This window comes from Mercenaria mercenaria, chromosome 8, assembly GCF_021730395.1.
Source record: "Mercenaria mercenaria strain notata chromosome 8, MADL_Memer_1, whole genome shotgun sequence".
In the NCBI taxonomy this organism is placed as follows: domain Eukaryota; kingdom Metazoa; phylum Mollusca; class Bivalvia; order Venerida; family Veneridae; genus Mercenaria; species Mercenaria mercenaria.
The window spans coordinates 16729864-16746870 of NC_069368.1; the positions used below are offsets into that span (position 1 = coordinate 16729864).

Sequence of the window (17007 nt, forward strand, 5' to 3'; positions counted from 1 at the left end):
TTGCGATTTGACGTCTTTCCAAAATGACTTAGGACTGGACTTTGCTAGTTTTGAGAGGCGTTTGCCCTCACTTCGCTGAAAAAGTTTTTCATGTTTTCGCTTGATATTATTATACTTTAGTTTTTTTATTCAAATAAATGGTTTTATTTTCCACTGTTGTATGTCTTAAATAATAATTGCTTGCCTTATTAAACTCCCGGCGGGCATTATAGCATTCTCGGTTAAACCATTTCTTTTTCGACAGTTTATTATCTGGTCTGTTTATTATTCTAGTTTTCCCAAATACATTTAATTCAGGACCTTGCAAGTAAAGCCTGTAAGTTTTACACGAAGTTTGTTTATTCTTTCATATCTGTTTTTCAACAATGAGTAGTTCAGACGTCGCTAACTGTGAGCAAATCTCCGAAATACTTAAAAAAAAGTACAAACTGTCCAAACATCTATTTTTCTTAAAACTGAACATTTCTTGACGAAACTTTGAATACATTTGGTATTGGATCGTGTTTGATAATAACACTGTAAAATGGGAACATAATTATGATAGGAACCATTTATCTGTAGGTCAGAGACCATCAATTAAAAAAAGTACAAAAAAGAACTTACTGGGAATAAGGTAAATGTATACCTGGGAATTAGGTAATGTTTGTCCGTTCTGATTGGTCAGTCATGTAAACAAACCCAAGAAGTGATTATTTGTTTTCAAAATGGAATTCGTTTACTGCATTTACAGTATTTTTTATATAGCTTTACATTTTCACAAAATTTGCTACATTTTATGTGTATTGAAAAAAAAGTTATATCAAACGAACTTCTCCCGCCATGCCAACGACACCTCATTCACAGATGAAAATTACTTAAATAAAGTATCACTATTCATATGTTTTTCGTCCGATATTTTGGTGGAACTAAGGCATTTCTTGAAAAAAATGTGATTAGATATACATGATTCGATATATGGAAGGTTGTACACGCCATAATGTTATAATGGAAGTCTATGGGAAAACAATTGGTATTCTCTTACCAAATGACATTTGTATGGACACCGCCATTTTGGAATGGACGTCACGTTATTTTACAATTAACGTGACGAGAAGGTCAGATTAGGCCATCTTTAAGCGAAATGCTCCGTGTCTTGGCACAGCATTTTGTGATCAACGAAATGCGCCGTTGCACTTTTTGCAAAAAAATACCAATATTTTATGGCTTCTTACTAGCAGCGAGCAGTCCCATATCCAGAAATTTTTGACTGGGGAGGCACCAGTCTAGAACGAAGACGTCACCGCCGAAGCGCATAGCGATAAATTCACTATTGAAGAACAAATTTCAAATTTGTTGATTCAAGTTTGATAAAACTTTTTTTTAATTAAATCTTTAAAATCATAAAAATTTTAGATTTTCTAAAAACACAAAATCTTGATTTTTAATTTCATTTTACAATTAAAAAAGAAAGAAAAACAAATCTAGAGATATTAATCTGACATGAACGACGTACAACGTGTGTTACTGACGCCATGTGCATCTTACAAAACTTATCGCTCTGTTTTATCTTCTACGTCAAGATATTCTTGTTGGTTCATATTGGTATATATCCAACGGTACAGCTACAGAAGTTATTTCTTTTTCAGTAAATATATATTAGAAATATCCTCATGTCCTTATGGCCGATGACTATATGGTAAGTCTCTTTTCGGCAGAGCCTCGTTACTACCAAACATGTACAGTCATAACAGATTATTTTAATCTGGGTATTGTCGAAAACTCAACATGCATCTAATTTGAAATATAACATATACTAATCCCCAATGATAACGTGATTCCCGCCGAAACGCGAGGACGAGTCTAATTCGTGATAACTGATGAAATAACTATTCATAATGGACAAGCAAATATTAGTATTTCTCTCATTTTGAATATCTATTAAGTATATGGCAGTATAGCTCAGTTAGGTAAAATGCAGACATCAATCGGATATAAGGAAATCGTTTTGTGGGTTACGAATCCTCATGAGGATTTTTTTTTCAGATTTTTGTTTTGTTTTTCCTATTCGTTTACCTTTTTGCTTCCGTATTTATGTTTCTTTCTTAGATGGTTTGTATTTGTATATAATTTTATGTCTTTATATAACACAATAATATGTTCATTATTTGCATGGCTTAAGTGCATGCATTTAATCAAAATACCAATAATCTTAGATATTTAATAAACTATTCTGATCCGCCATATCGCCTTTAGATACCTTTCGGTCATGTTGTCACAGAGCTCATGAAGGAATCTTATTTTTTATGCAAGAGTGAAATAAAAATGAAATGTCCATGCTGAGTTTCGAACCCACACGGCAAAAGATCTGTTGAACATGGACAGTATGCTTTACCACTGAGCTAATTCGTAACTGGTACAAAATCTAGAAATGTTTAGATTGTAACATGTTTGAAAAATGTTGAATTCCCTCTGTTCCATTTTAATCTATTTATAGTCATGTTTGTAAATATCAAGTTATCGTTGGGGCATACTAATAAACTTTGATAATGTGGCAGTTGACCTCAATATAATCGACACTGTTTATTTTCCAATACAGGTAAATCCAATACTTGCTTTATAATGGATCTATGACGGATTATCTTTGAACACCCCTGGACTTATTCGACTCAACTGCCACATTATCAAAGCTTATTAGTAGTAGACTTGCTTTTTTTTTATTTGTATACGTACAAAATAACGCACTTGTCTTGCGACTTTACTAACTTAATTCGAATTCATTTTCTTTTGTCATGTATGAAGTCAATTATATGATTTCTGACCTTTTCTTTAGTTCGCATATTAAGAAAACTGTACAGTCTAGGTTGTCGCTTTTACAATAAATCGTGTGTTAAAATGTGCCGAAAACGAAGGATTTTAATGTAAGCTCTTCGTGAATAAACGACGTAAAGAATGTTGATACGTAACGTCATCATTTTTGTCGTCTGAATTACACCTTCACTAAGGACACAAATCCGAAATAAATGTATTAGGATACGTATTTTGAAGTTGCATATAGTCACTTTCGCTGATAGATTTCACACCAATTTTAAGCAATGTTTTCCCAAAAGAGTTGTTAATAAAAATTGGATTGATATCATTGAAATACGGATGATTTAACTAAGTAGTTTGTAAATGTTGATACATGCTGTACTGGCTGGTGAGGGGAAAATATGTTTTGATGCATGCCACTTTTCTGTTTGTGGTTTTCCTTTTCAAGTTACTGACGTTTAGTATATGAATGTAGGCAGGTTAAGGAATAGTTTTCTGACCAATTCGAATTCCTGCTTAGAATAATACAAATGCACTTTTAACTCCATTTCAGACTTTAACTGGGACTATATTTCGGAAACTTTAATCCTTAAAAAGTGCAAAGTTAGAAAATAAATGCAGTATTTAACAACGTTAGATTTTTTAAGCGATTTAGTATTTCATTTTTGTAGTATATATTTATTCAAGTCACATATCTATGTCATCATTATGGTGTAAGATTATGTTGCTGCATATTGCATTTTTCAACAGCATACATTATTTGATTACACATGTACTATGATATAAGGGTCTCCATGGCCGAGTGGCTGTGGTCGCTGACTTTAAATCACCGACTTGCCTCTCACAGATGTGATTACGAGTCTTACTCGGGGTGTTGAATTCTTCATGTGCTGTGTGGTTCTACCCAGGTGTCCACCCGTGATTAAATAATGCACAGAGGGGCATTTGGGGTCTTCCTCTACCATCAAAGCTTGAAAGTCGCCATATAACATAACTGTGTCGATGCGACGTTAAATCCCACAAAAAAATCTAGGCTATCACGTTTTCACTCACTCTATCCCATGTGAATAATTGTTAAAGTCAAATAGGATTTTACTTGCTATTTCAATAAATTTTAATCGGGAGACAAAACGAGAAAAATATATTTCTTCGCACTTTGCTAGCTCGTTCTTCAAAATCAAATATTTGAATTTGTTTTTAGCTCACCCCACAACTTCTTTGGAAAAGTTCGATAAACCACTTTACAACTTGGCGAGGCCTTGGGATACTTTGAATTAATCCTGTTATTTCCCCCTTTTTACGGAAGCTTTCTTACTTAAAAAGAAGAGTACCTTAATATATTCCTGCTTGTATTATTATAACCGTTTGTTTCATAAACTTATCTGTTGTTTTCCTTTACCTTAAACAAGGAAGTATTTAATTAAGACATCATAAGACCTTATACAGAGATAACACATAACAGTCAATACATTCAGGTAAACATCACTGACACAGTTTTATTTTCTAAAAACGATAGTTTAAACTGGATTTATCAGCTGTGTTGTGTCTCGTGATTACTTTATATTGAAGGATACTTGACAGAAGCCACAATGGCAGCTGGCGGACCACATTATACACCAGAGCACGGGGTCTTTGATGAAGAAACTTGGGAACGACTCAAAAAGGTATAGTTTACATCATTCTGCACATTTGAGTATGTCAGTATACTTGAATACAGGTGTAAAATTGACAATAAACCGTTTACTATCACAATAGTGTATAACTATAATTAATGTACAAATTAGTTAGGAAAACTATTCGATTGAGCGGTATGTAAACGTTCATTGTCAACAAAAGTTAACGACAGACTAATGTGGGAACGACAGATGTGTTGATCCGTGTCAGTTATAAATAATAGACATGTTTACCTGCTCAACTGCCGATAACCGATAAGTACGATGTTGCGAGACACATCATATCAAAATCATATATTATTGAAGTTTCCGATGTTAAGACTCCGTGTTTTTCGTTTTTGTTTTGTTTGATAGTTTAAAGGGACTGACCTCCAGATCATTCGACAACACATTTTTTGAAAAAAATTTAGATATCTGGAAAAAAATGCTTTATTTGTTAAGAAGGCTTTAAATCTTAATTACTGAAAAACTATATGTTACGGAAACACATGAGAATTTGCTGTTTTTACCACATTTTTTTTACAGGTAAACTGTCTCGATTATAAATATCTATATTTTGAGGTCGTAATTAACTAATTCAGCTATATCTCTATTGGTTACGACGACGGGATGTCTTTATAATAAGTCGCGGTGATCCGGGGTTCGATTCCCGACGATGTCATCTTTTTTTCTTGATTTAGAATTTTTATAATATTTTGGAAACAAAAACTCATATTCTAATGTTCATAATATGACCAAACTTCAGTTTGAGAGAATGATTATTTTTTAGCCAAATCTGGAGGTCAGTGCCTTTAAAGTGTCGTCGATTTCAGTCAAATCGTTGCTTTCATCGTTGGTTTTCATGATTTATTGATTTGAGCATTTGCATTCTGTTTTTGTTTTACAATCCTTTAAGTTATATTTTCCAATCTATTTTACAACCTGTTGCAGGTTGTTTTATTCATCATGTTATTGATCATGTCATGCTATTAGTGTTTGTTCTATCTAAAGGTTCGTGTTCATTGGTGATGTCTCCTGAGTAAATAGAAACTGACTATAAGAATTCAAGAATAATACTTGAGAATAACATTAAGAAACCGTATACTGGTCATTTTGACTAGTATTTCATTTTAAAAGTCTTTGTGTCTTGGAGTTGCATGGGGAGTGGGGCGGGGCATCCTTTTTACGATTTCGGCCCCGAAATTGAACAATTTTTCAAACTGGTGTCAAAGATAGCAAAAATTATTTTGTCTTTTTATCCGATCATGTGGTTTAATGGTATTTTCTCCTTTATTGTTTTTAATGAATGTGATCTCTGTCTAACTTACCTCACACTACATTTAGCGGAAAGTTCAGTAGTATCACCAAACAAATAGTAAAAGCACAATATATACAAATGCATTTTGGACTGTGCACTTTTGCTATCAGGACTGGTGGAGGGTCAAGTACCTCTGAGCACATGTATCTTTGACACAGGTAAACAGTAGAATAGGTATTACAAATTGATATGGAAACGATAACTTATGTTGTTATCATTTCAGTTTCACCCTTCAGATGAAAATGTTTTTCTCTTTCATTGTTTATATAATGTTAAACAAAACACGACCATTTATACTACAATGCTAGTTAGAACTGAACTAGGTCTTATCGCATTGATTACAACAGATAGTGCATGATATCTAGCCGAATTTGGCAGTCTGTTTTTTTAATTCCATAATAGTTTTAAAGATAACCGACTGAAGAACATGAAAAACACGGTAATACAAATACTTATTAGATAGATTGTCCAAAGTTATTTCACTTAGTCTGTACAGTTAATATGTTTGTCTTGAACACCGGTCAAGCATTTCCGATGATTTTACTCCAACTGACATTCCGCATACTTTTAGATGACTCCGGTGTTGTATATGACGTCTAACGAGCAGATTCGTGCATTAATTACATATATGTATGTAAAACTATATAAAAGTCAAATACTTGATATGTTCTTTGTTATCCATAGTATAGTACGTTATTTCACGAAGAATACGTAAGTGTTACGCTACAAATAAAAAGCTAAACTGGATCTCGACGTTGTTTTTCGTCTTTTAAACACAATGACGTCGTTTCTGTTTAGTGGTTTTAAATAAGCTACTATAAGAAAGAAAAAACGCTATAAAGATATAATATGGATAACAATACGAGCTCGATGTGCACATGTGACAGTGGTCGCAAATGAAACCTATTTGTATAATAAAAGTAACTGTGTATATAATCAAAGACTTCGCCTGGAAATTAACTGTCATTACAATCAGGTATATTTGTGTTATACCCGCTGTTGTGAGTAAACTTGCGACTAAAGATATTTCTGCTAAGGTATCGTTATAACGCATAACATGTACATACTTCAAACGTCACGCATTTTGACTACGTGTACGTACTTCAACGTCAGGCATTCTGACAACATGTACATACTTCAAACGTCACACATTCTGACAACATGTACATACTTCAAACGTCACGTATTTTGACAATGTGTACGTACTTCAAACGTCCCGCATTCTGACAACATGTACGTACTTCAAACGTCACGCATTCTGACAACGTGTGCATATTTCAGACGTCACGCATTTTGACAACATAAACATACTTCAAACGTCATGTATTCTGACAACGTGTACGTATTTCAAACGTCACGCATTCTTACAACGTGTACATATTTCAAACATCATGCATTCTGACAACATAAACATACTTCAAACGTCATGCATTTTGACAACGTGTACGTACTTCAAACGTCACGTATTCTGACAACGTGTGCATATTTCAAACATCATGCATTCTGACAACATAAACATACTTCAGACGTCATGCATTCTGACAAAGTGTACGTTCTTCAAACGTCAAGCATTCTGACAACGTGTACTTACTTCAAACGTCACACATTCTGACAACGTGCACATACTTCAAACGTCGCGCATTCTGAGAACGTGTACATACTTCAAACATCACGCATTCTGACAACATGTTCATACTTCAAACGTCACGCATTCTGACAACGTGTGCATACTTCAAACATCACGCATTCTGACAACATGTACACACTTCAAACGTCAGGCATCCTTACAACATGTACATACTTAAAACGTCACGCATTTTGACAACATGTTTGTACTTCAAACGTCACATATTCTGACAACATGTAAATACTTCAAACGTCACGCATTTTGACAATGTGTACGTACTTCAAACGTCACGCATTCTGACAACATGTGCGTACTTCAAAAGTCACGCATTGTGACAACGTGTGCATATTTCAAACGTCACACATTCTGACAACATAAACATACTTCAAACGTCACGCATTCTGACAACGTATACATACTTCAAACGTCACGCATTCTGACAACGTGTACATACTTCAAACGTCACGCATTCTGACAACGTGTACATACTTCAAACGTCACACATTCTGACAACGTGTACATACTTCAAACATCACGCATTCTGACAACATGTACATACTTCAAACGTCACGCATTCTGACAACGTGTACGTGCTTCAAACGTCACACATTCTGACGTGTACATACTTCAAACGTCACGCATTTTGACAACATGTTCATACTTCAAACGTCACGCACAAGCATTCTGACAACGTGTGCATACTTCAAACATCACGCATTCTGACAACGTGTGCATATTTCAAACATCACGCATTCTGACCCCATGTTCGTACTTCAAACGTCACGCACACGCACTCTGACAACGTGTGCATACTTCAAACATCACGCATTCTGACAACGTGTGCATATTTCAAACATCATGCATTCTGACAACGTGTACGTACTTCAAACGTCACGTTTTCTGACAACGTGCGCATACCTCAAACATCATGCATTCTGACAACTTGTACTTTTTTCGAACGTTATGCATTCTGACAACATGCACATACTTCAAACGCTATTATCAGAACTGTATACGTTTCTTTCCAAACAAAGTCATAGTGAGGTGATAATCGTTTCAAATTATTTTGGTCTTAAAGTGAGTTAAATTTATATTCAGTTTACCTGCCGATGTGATATGTCTCCGGCTGTTTGCAATGTTACCAGCACAGCTGGTAACATCATGCTTTCTTTTACATGTTCAGTAGCATTCTGGCTAGACAATTTTATCACTTTGGTTATGATGTAAAAAGATATTAATTTTTGCCTGGTTTGATTTGTATAGATGAGCCTGATAATTAGTTTCCATTAATTATTTCAGATTCGTCGACTACGTGAACTGTTTCACGGTCGATTCCCTGACCGGCAATGTGGAACCTTGCTCAGACACTTCGAATGGGATTTGTCAGTTGCCGTTTCTTTCATCCTGGACGGTAATAATGTGTACTTTCTTTAGACATAAAAGATACAGTGTTTTATGCTTTACGGTAATAATGTGTACGTTCTTTAGGCTTAAAAGGTACAGTGTTTTGTGCTTTACGGTAATAATGTGTACATGCTTTACGGTAATAATGTGTACGTTCTTTAGGCTTAAAAGGTGCAGTGTTTTATGCTTTACGGTAATAATGTGTACGTTCTTAAGGCTTAAAAGGTGCAGTGTTTTATCCTTTACGGTAATAATGTGTACGTTCTTTAGGCTTAAAAGGTGCAGTGTTTTATGCTTTACGCTAATAATGTGTACGTTCTTAAGGCTTAAAAGGTGCAGTGTTTTATGCTTTACGGTAATAATGTGTACGTTCTTAAGGCTTAAAAGGTGCAGTGTTTTATGCTTTACGGTAATAATGTGTACGTTCTTAAGGCTTAAAAGGTGCAGTGTTTTATGCTTTACGGTAATAATGTGTACGTTCTTAAGGCTTAAAAGGTGCTGTTTTATGCTTTACGGTAATAATGTGTACGTTCTTTAGGCTTAAAAGGTGCAGTGTTTTATGCTTTACGGTAATAATGTGTACGTTCTTTAGGCTTAATTACAAAGACGTCAAAGTGTATTACGACCGGAGCTTTACATGTCTTAAGTTGTACTCGAATTACTGTATATTAAGAAACAGACATCAATATCATGATATTTTTATTTCTGAAATAATGGCGGTAACCTTTATATTGTTTTAGAGTTAGCATTTGACTTCTTTCAGAGGCCCTGCGTTGCCATATTTTCTTATGTTAAAATCCAACCAGAAAATAGCTAGAAATACTTATAGTATAATGTTAGTTTAAAGTATCCACACTGGCATGCACTCATATGTTGGCCCAGAGGAAAACAAAAATGTCTTCTAATTATATGTTTATTATGTGCATCTGTGCTTTTTATTTGTAAAGACTTGTTTTTTTCAGTTACGAAGGGGTGAAAAAATATCTAAGCAAACAGTAAATAGTGTTATGCAAAGACAAAAATGGACTCTTTCAGCCATATAGAGGTTTCATTTATGCTTTGATTTGATACAAACTTGCACAGAGTGTTTACCTTGATGATCTCTAGGCCATGTTCGAAACTGGGTCATGTGCGGTGAAAAACGAGGTCATCGTGTCAAATCAAAGGAAAAGCTTGTTTACACTATTGAGCATGTTGAGGCCACACTTTGGACCCTATCTTCAAGAAACTTTGTCAGAATGTTTATCTTGATGATTCCTAGGCCAAGTTCGAAACTGGGTCATGTGAGATCAAAAGCTAGGTCACCCGATCAAATCAAAGGAAAAACTTGCTAACATTATTGAGGCCACATTTTTGACCCTATCTTCATGAAGCTAGGTCAGAATGTTTATCTTGATGATTACAAGGCCAAGTTTAACAGGTGAGCATCATGGCCCTCTTTTAATCACATGTAAGCTTTTCCAGCCAAAACATAAAAAATCTACTTTCTTTAACTATTATAAACAAGTCAATTTGGCCAACGTTTCCCATACTATAAACGACATCAACGTCAAAACTTTATTACAGGAGTGTCTTTTCAAATTGAAATTATTAAACGAGTTGAATAAAATAATAAAATGCGAGGCTCTGCCGAGCATTTTATCAATTTTATTCAACGAGTTTAATAAATTCAATATGGAAAGTCACAAATGTAATATTCTTTTTATCACATGTTAGCCTTTTTTTGTCGAAACATCAAAAATTCGACTTTCTTTTACTATAAATAAACAAGACAATTTGACCGGCGTCGCCTTTACTATAAATGACGTCGACGTCAAAGTTTTATTACACTAGTGTATTATCATTTTTATTTTATGGCTTTATAACACTCCCGCGACGTCAAACATGTGATAAACTAATTTACGTAAGGGCTTTATTTCACTTCCGCGACGTCAAACATGTGATAAGATCATTTTATTAACTGTAGATTGTAAATTAGATATCATGTGTTCCTCTACACTCTTTTTCAGAGGAACCGAGTGCTATACGAGAAATTATAGGAGAAGATGAGGTATGTTTCTGTCTCAACCTATTTCCTTTGAAAAATGAACAGTTTTCCTTCGTTTTTGTTGTTGATTTATTCTTAAAGACGCGCCACAAAATAACTTTATTTTTTTGTATTTCCATGATGGTAATTATACTTAGTTTTCACGAAAAAAAAGAAGAGAAATAACAAGTATCTCGTTACAAATTGACAGTGACATATATAAGGCCAAGACCATGAGTTTCATGTCTAAATATAAATTAGTAAATTTAATGTAGTAGTCATGAAATTTATACTTTAGTATTCTACAGTTGTAAAGATAGTATGACATTATACTTGTTCACAGTGTAGATAGTTTATTCATGTGTAAGTTTTACTGAAAAGAAAATGACTGAATAAGTTTGCAGATAAAGCTGTGAACACACATTTATTCAGGGATGGCCTAAATTGTCTACCTGTCATCTTGTAGAGTAGCTGTATTATACCAGTATTATCAGAATGATTTGCACGAAGTTTATGTGGCAGGAAACAGTAGGTCATTAGGTTGTGGTGGGTCTTTAAAACTTTATTACAGTCGTTCAAAGTATATTTGGAATGTGACGTCGTTTGTGGCTAACAAATTGTTAACGGTTATCCAAAATATACGGTAAACATTTGTATCATAAATATTATTCTAATATGCTTGTTTCTGTTAAAACACGCTTACGCTAAAATGACGTCACGTTAACGTGCAATGACGTCAATGTTTTTGTTGCGACCAAGAAAGAGCGCTACTATATTTTATCTAATGTTTTAGATTAAGGGCATATTAGAATCGAAATAATGTATAGCAAAATCGTGTTTTACCTAAATGAATACATCAGAATCGGTTATCCGTCGCCAGTATGTTTGTGGACGTATAACCTCTTTCCGTGTATTAATAACGTTAAAACACGGTTTTTCTATACATTAATTCTTAATTAAAAATCTAATAATAATGTTTTGAACGGTGTATTTACAGTGGCAAATTGTCACTGTCCGACAAAATAACGTTATACGGGACTTGGCAAGACGAGACGTGATTGGAGCAGAAATCAGGCAGTTTGGATGCAAATATTGTGACAATATGTGGTGGCGAAAAGTACCTACTAGAAAACCCGTACGTTCATATACTCTTCTGTATTATTTATTTTCATTAGAACACGATTTATTATTGAAAGTTCATACTTCTGACATGACTCGATTAGATAGAAGGTCAAGCTATATATTATGCGATAAACAACAGTTACTGTTGACGTGCGGACTGGTAAGAGTGCATACCTGTACGAAATTTTACAGCTCTAACAGACCTGTATTTTTGTTCAAAATTACAATCATGATTATTTCAATTTTACACCTGTAGATTTTATATAACAACATTGATTTTCCAGCTGTATATTTCAAATTACAGCTGTAAAACGACTGTAAACAGGTCGAATTATGCAAATGAGATACATCTGTAAAAAAAACTTACAACTGTAAAAAAGAAAAAGTTACAGCTGTAAAAGTGCTTAGAAGTTACAGCTGTAGAAATATAACAGGTGTTGAAAAAGGGAACATTATTTTAAGGGACGAAAGCAGAAGTACAAAAGGTTTTAGGATGAATTGTAATTCTCTAGGAAGGGTAGCAATTACTACACAAATGGCAAAATAAATGATCTAGTAAGTAAAGAACAATATCAAATATGTTTCTAGTATAGCAATTGCAAACTTAAAGAGTAGGATACAAAGTAGAAACTATGCATCATATCTTGTTTACAAAACCTTCAATGTCATGAAAACATATGACAATTTTGTTACTATTTCCTTTAAACTTATCAGTTTAAAATAAAGAGTAAAGTGTTAAATTATAGGTAATAAGTAATAAATGTCCCTCCAGGGCTTCCGTACATAATGGCTAAAATTCCAATATTTTAGATGATGTGGTGTCTCTCCCGTGAATTTCAGTTATATCCCGCCAAAATGCATTAAAGATGGCTGACAGTCACGTTTCCCTCCAAAAAATGTTACAGCTGTAATTTTGAGAAATGACCATTTTACAGCTGTAACTTTCAACTAAAATATTTACAGCTGTATTTTTGAGACCTACAATTGTTTTACATGTGTAAATTTCAACTGCATTTCTGGTAATTATCCACTTAAGGTCTTTTACAGCTGTAATTTCAAAATACAGGTCTTTTACAGCTGTAAAACAGGTCCTATTTTCGTACAGGTATGACGTCATTAATACCCGGATAAACGAATTCCAGCATGATTTTTTTTTCAATGAGCATGTAAGAATGTAGCAATTCTGGCCTTACTGTGATTTATCGCTTAATTTAACTGATCTCTGAATCGTGATTTCTTGAAACGTTTACATGAAAATCGTACATGTATTTCTGAACTTTAAGTACATGCATATTCTTACGTGTAGTACACATTTCAATTAATTTACTGATCTTACATGTTTCCCTATAGGTATCCAGGTGTATTATGTGTAAACGAAAGCGTGACGCAATCCCGAGCGACCAAGAGTACGGGTGGGCAAAGTTCCAGTGCCCATGTTCCAACGAATTTCAGTAGGTGTTCACTTTTTTATGTGAAAAACGACCTTAAAAGCTGATTTCAGTATGCAGAACTTGGATCATTCATTAACTTACATATATACATTCAGAACTATATTCATTAGGTTAAATTTTCCGAATGTAGATCAAATATAACTTTCACATTCTTTAAAGTTTGGTAACAACTAAGTTTAACTTTTAATTTCATGTTATGTTATGATGATGTTTGCTCACTGATTTCTGTTGTTCCAACACATCTGCGGCCATTGATAGTTTTATTTGATTTTCCTTGAATGTTAGTAAATCATCGTCAAATACGGTATAAAATGAGGAAAAGTGTGTAGAAGTTTTAAAATAATTCGTATTCTACCTTTCAACAATAAATAGCTGAATTAAATATGTATTAACAATTGTTAAAACAAGAATGAAAAAAAATCAAACAACGGTTATGCCAAGTTTCTTACTATATCAGAATAATTTGAGCCGTGCCATGGGAAAACCAACATAGTGGCTTTGCGACCAGCATGGATCCAGACCAGCCTGCGCATCTGCGCAGTCTGGTCAGGATCTATCTGTTCGCTTTCAAAGCCTATTGCAATTAAAGAAACCGTTAGCGAACAGCATGGATCCTGACCAGACTGCGCAAAGCCACTATGTTGGTTTTGTCATGGCACGGCTCATTTATATTTTATACACGGGTATGAATTTGAAGTGATTATTTTATGCATAAAATTCTTGTTAAATATACCAAATGATGAACTTCCGTAATAAAGAAGTTAGACTAGGCAATACTCGATAAAGGTTCAAGATTGTTTATTAGCCTTTAGCCTGCTGGCGGCAAGAGATTCTACCTTTGCGACCAGTGCAGACCAAGATCAGCCTGCACAGGCTGATCATGGTCTGCACTGTTCGCTATTCAGTCAGTAAATTTTCAGTAAACACCCCTTCGAATAATAAATAGTATTGCCCAAATTGAATGATGGACCAGTCCATTATAGAAATTTAGCAGGGTAAGGGTAAGTATCAAGTATGGTAATCATACAAACATTTCAGAGAACACGTAAAGATGCAATGGGCATTTATCTTGCAGTGCTTTTGGGATGATGGACATAGGCATTTTAGACATTGGACTTACAGGGAAAAGCAAATGTTTGTGCTGGCGATGTATGATACAGCTCTGTGAACCGGAGTACATTCTCAAACCACTCAAGAATGAGCGAGGCCGCCGTGCACGGTATGCACACGAGTGTACGGCATTTAACTGCTACAATCGATGTCCGCAAAGGCAACGTGAGTATTTCGATATGTTCCTTAAATAGTTTTTGTTTCAAAACTCATTGATTATCTTATAGTTGGAAACAGAGTTTCTATGGTATTGCAAACGCTGTTAATTATTAAACAACAGTGACAGATGTTACCTTATGAAAGACTTTAAATATCTGTCATTCGTGTGTTTTGAGTCGACGTTTATCAATATGATGTTTTGTATATATACAGTAAAATACTATAAGACCCGTTGTTAGGACTGTTTCGTCTTGTCCAAAATGGTGTTTATCTTGTTGCTACGCTTTCTCCAAAGACTCGGTGTATGCATATATGGTTCCTTGAGCTTTCGTACATGTACATTTTAGTGTTTTACGTATCTTGCATTTTATTACATTTACATGCGTAAGGGACTAGTCATTTATTTCCGAAAATGCCTTATAGTAAAAACTTCTATACCTGTTGTTAACGATTATATGTGTACATAACCAACGTTTTTAATGACATGTTTTTGAAATTGCTACGAATACTTGTAAACAAATCATTGCGATGCAGCTCTTTAAAAAAATGTAGAAATACTCAGGAAAGAAAGCTTAGAAAAAGACTGAATCAAAGAGATCGAATCTGAGGAAATGAAAATGTTTTACGAAAAGGAACAACAGCAGATCGGGTTAGAGAGACGGTTAATGAGTGTGGAAGATTTGGAAGGGTTTGGAGTTGAGAGGTTAAGAATAAATTTAAATGTTTGGGGTGGGATAGAAACTGTTTAAGAGGGTGATGTGTTTATACGTGGATTGATTCTCAGTATAATACATTTTGTAAATAAATAGAGGATATTGCATGCGTGCCTTTTCATATTCATTAAACTCGTTGAATAAAATAATAAAATGCGATGTTCTAAAACGACGTCAACGTCAAAGCTATATGAGCCGCGCCATGAGAAAACCAACATAGTGGGTTTGCGACCAGCATGGATCCAGACCAGCATGCGCATCCGCGCAGTCTGGTCAGGATCCATGCTGTTCACTAACAGTTTCTCCAATTCCAATAGGCTTTAAAAGCGAACAGCATGGAGCCTGACCAGACTGTGCGGATGCGCAGGCTGGTCTGGATCCATGCTGGTCGCAAACCCACTATGTTGGTTTTCTCATGGCACGGCTCATATTACATTAATGTATTACCAAATTAATGTAATGTCTTTATTTCACTCCCACGACGCCAAACATGTGATAAACCTATGTTTGTAAAAAAACTGCTGACTTTCTTAATCTATGCAACCTACAAAGAGACATGTGGTGTTACAGATCTGAAATTTATAGTTACACAGTGTAATTAATTATGTTAATGCAGTAGCAATTTTAGCACCATACAATATAGTTGCAGTATTATCAGGAATCATTTCTCAAAGATTTTTAGTCTCTCTTTAACTTTTATAGATTATGAAAACAAGGGCAAAGATCGAGTAGAAACAACTACGTTCTAAGAACACATGATGTTAACGACAGGTCCATATCAGTTGCGTGTGTTGAAGGCGTCTCTCGTTGGCATTGTTAAAGATAAACTAGTCCCATTTAACGGCTCTCTTTTTTGTTTCAGCCAATGAGCCTATCGTTCCGTACTGTGTACATCCTAGATCCCTGCAAGTCCAGGTACCGGGTCAGGGCAGTGACAGCCATGTTAGCACGGGATCCACGGTGAAAACCTTTTTGACCCAAGATGAATTAGCACCACCGCACGCTCCTTACGAACCAAGTCTCGCGGATATAGACGAGACAAGGAGCGAGAGTAGCGGTCATAGTGGCAGAAATGGCGACAATTTTTGATTTCATATTTTTAACTGTGATATTTCCTTTTGTACATATCTTTAAATTTATCTATTGTTTGAAAATAATACTTGAGCTTCGTTTTGCCTTTAATGTAACTGTAAATAAATCATAATAATTTTATGTATTATATGAGGATTATTATGTTTCTGGCGCTCAAGCATGTGTAAACCCTGCCGACTAACTTACACATTGAATAACAGAACATAATATAATTCCAAGTAAACATGTTCCTACAATATGCTCATGCTTGTATGTATCGTTTAGAAATTTTATAAGAAAGTAATTGATTGCTGTTTTTCCTAATATTGCTGCTGTCTGCGTCGGCTTTGACACAACGAAGATATAAGCGTTCGTCAATGTATGAACATTAGAATTTTCAAAATAACAGGATACAATGTACACGTAGTCTTAATTCAGGCTATTTTGTGTGCATCTTTAACCTTGTTTATTAATACATCAATGTTTTATGTTGCTGCTGCTTTTTTCAATCTTAAAAAAAGTTTTACTTATCATCAAAAGCACAAATAAATGAAATGGTTGATATAT

At 34.6% G+C, this 17007-nt stretch overlaps 1 protein-coding gene across 1 annotated transcript in view; it reads left to right on the forward strand.

The window, feature by feature from the left end:
- The window catches only part of LOC123522971 (shiftless antiviral inhibitor of ribosomal frameshifting protein homolog), a 21462-nt gene extending 4455 nt beyond the window's left edge, over positions 1 to 17007 (forward strand). Inside the window, exons 2-8 of the mRNA XM_045300521.2 lie at positions 4357 to 4451; positions 8684 to 8795; positions 10798 to 10838; positions 11812 to 11949; positions 13287 to 13387; positions 14463 to 14662; positions 16232 to 17007. Coding sequence (XP_045156456.2) covers positions 4357 to 4451; positions 8684 to 8795; positions 10798 to 10838; positions 11812 to 11949; positions 13287 to 13387; positions 14463 to 14662; positions 16232 to 16458 — 914 coding nt within the window. The 3' untranslated portion in view covers positions 16459 to 17007. The remainder of the gene's footprint in view (positions 1 to 4356; positions 4452 to 8683; positions 8796 to 10797; positions 10839 to 11811; positions 11950 to 13286; positions 13388 to 14462; positions 14663 to 16231) is intronic.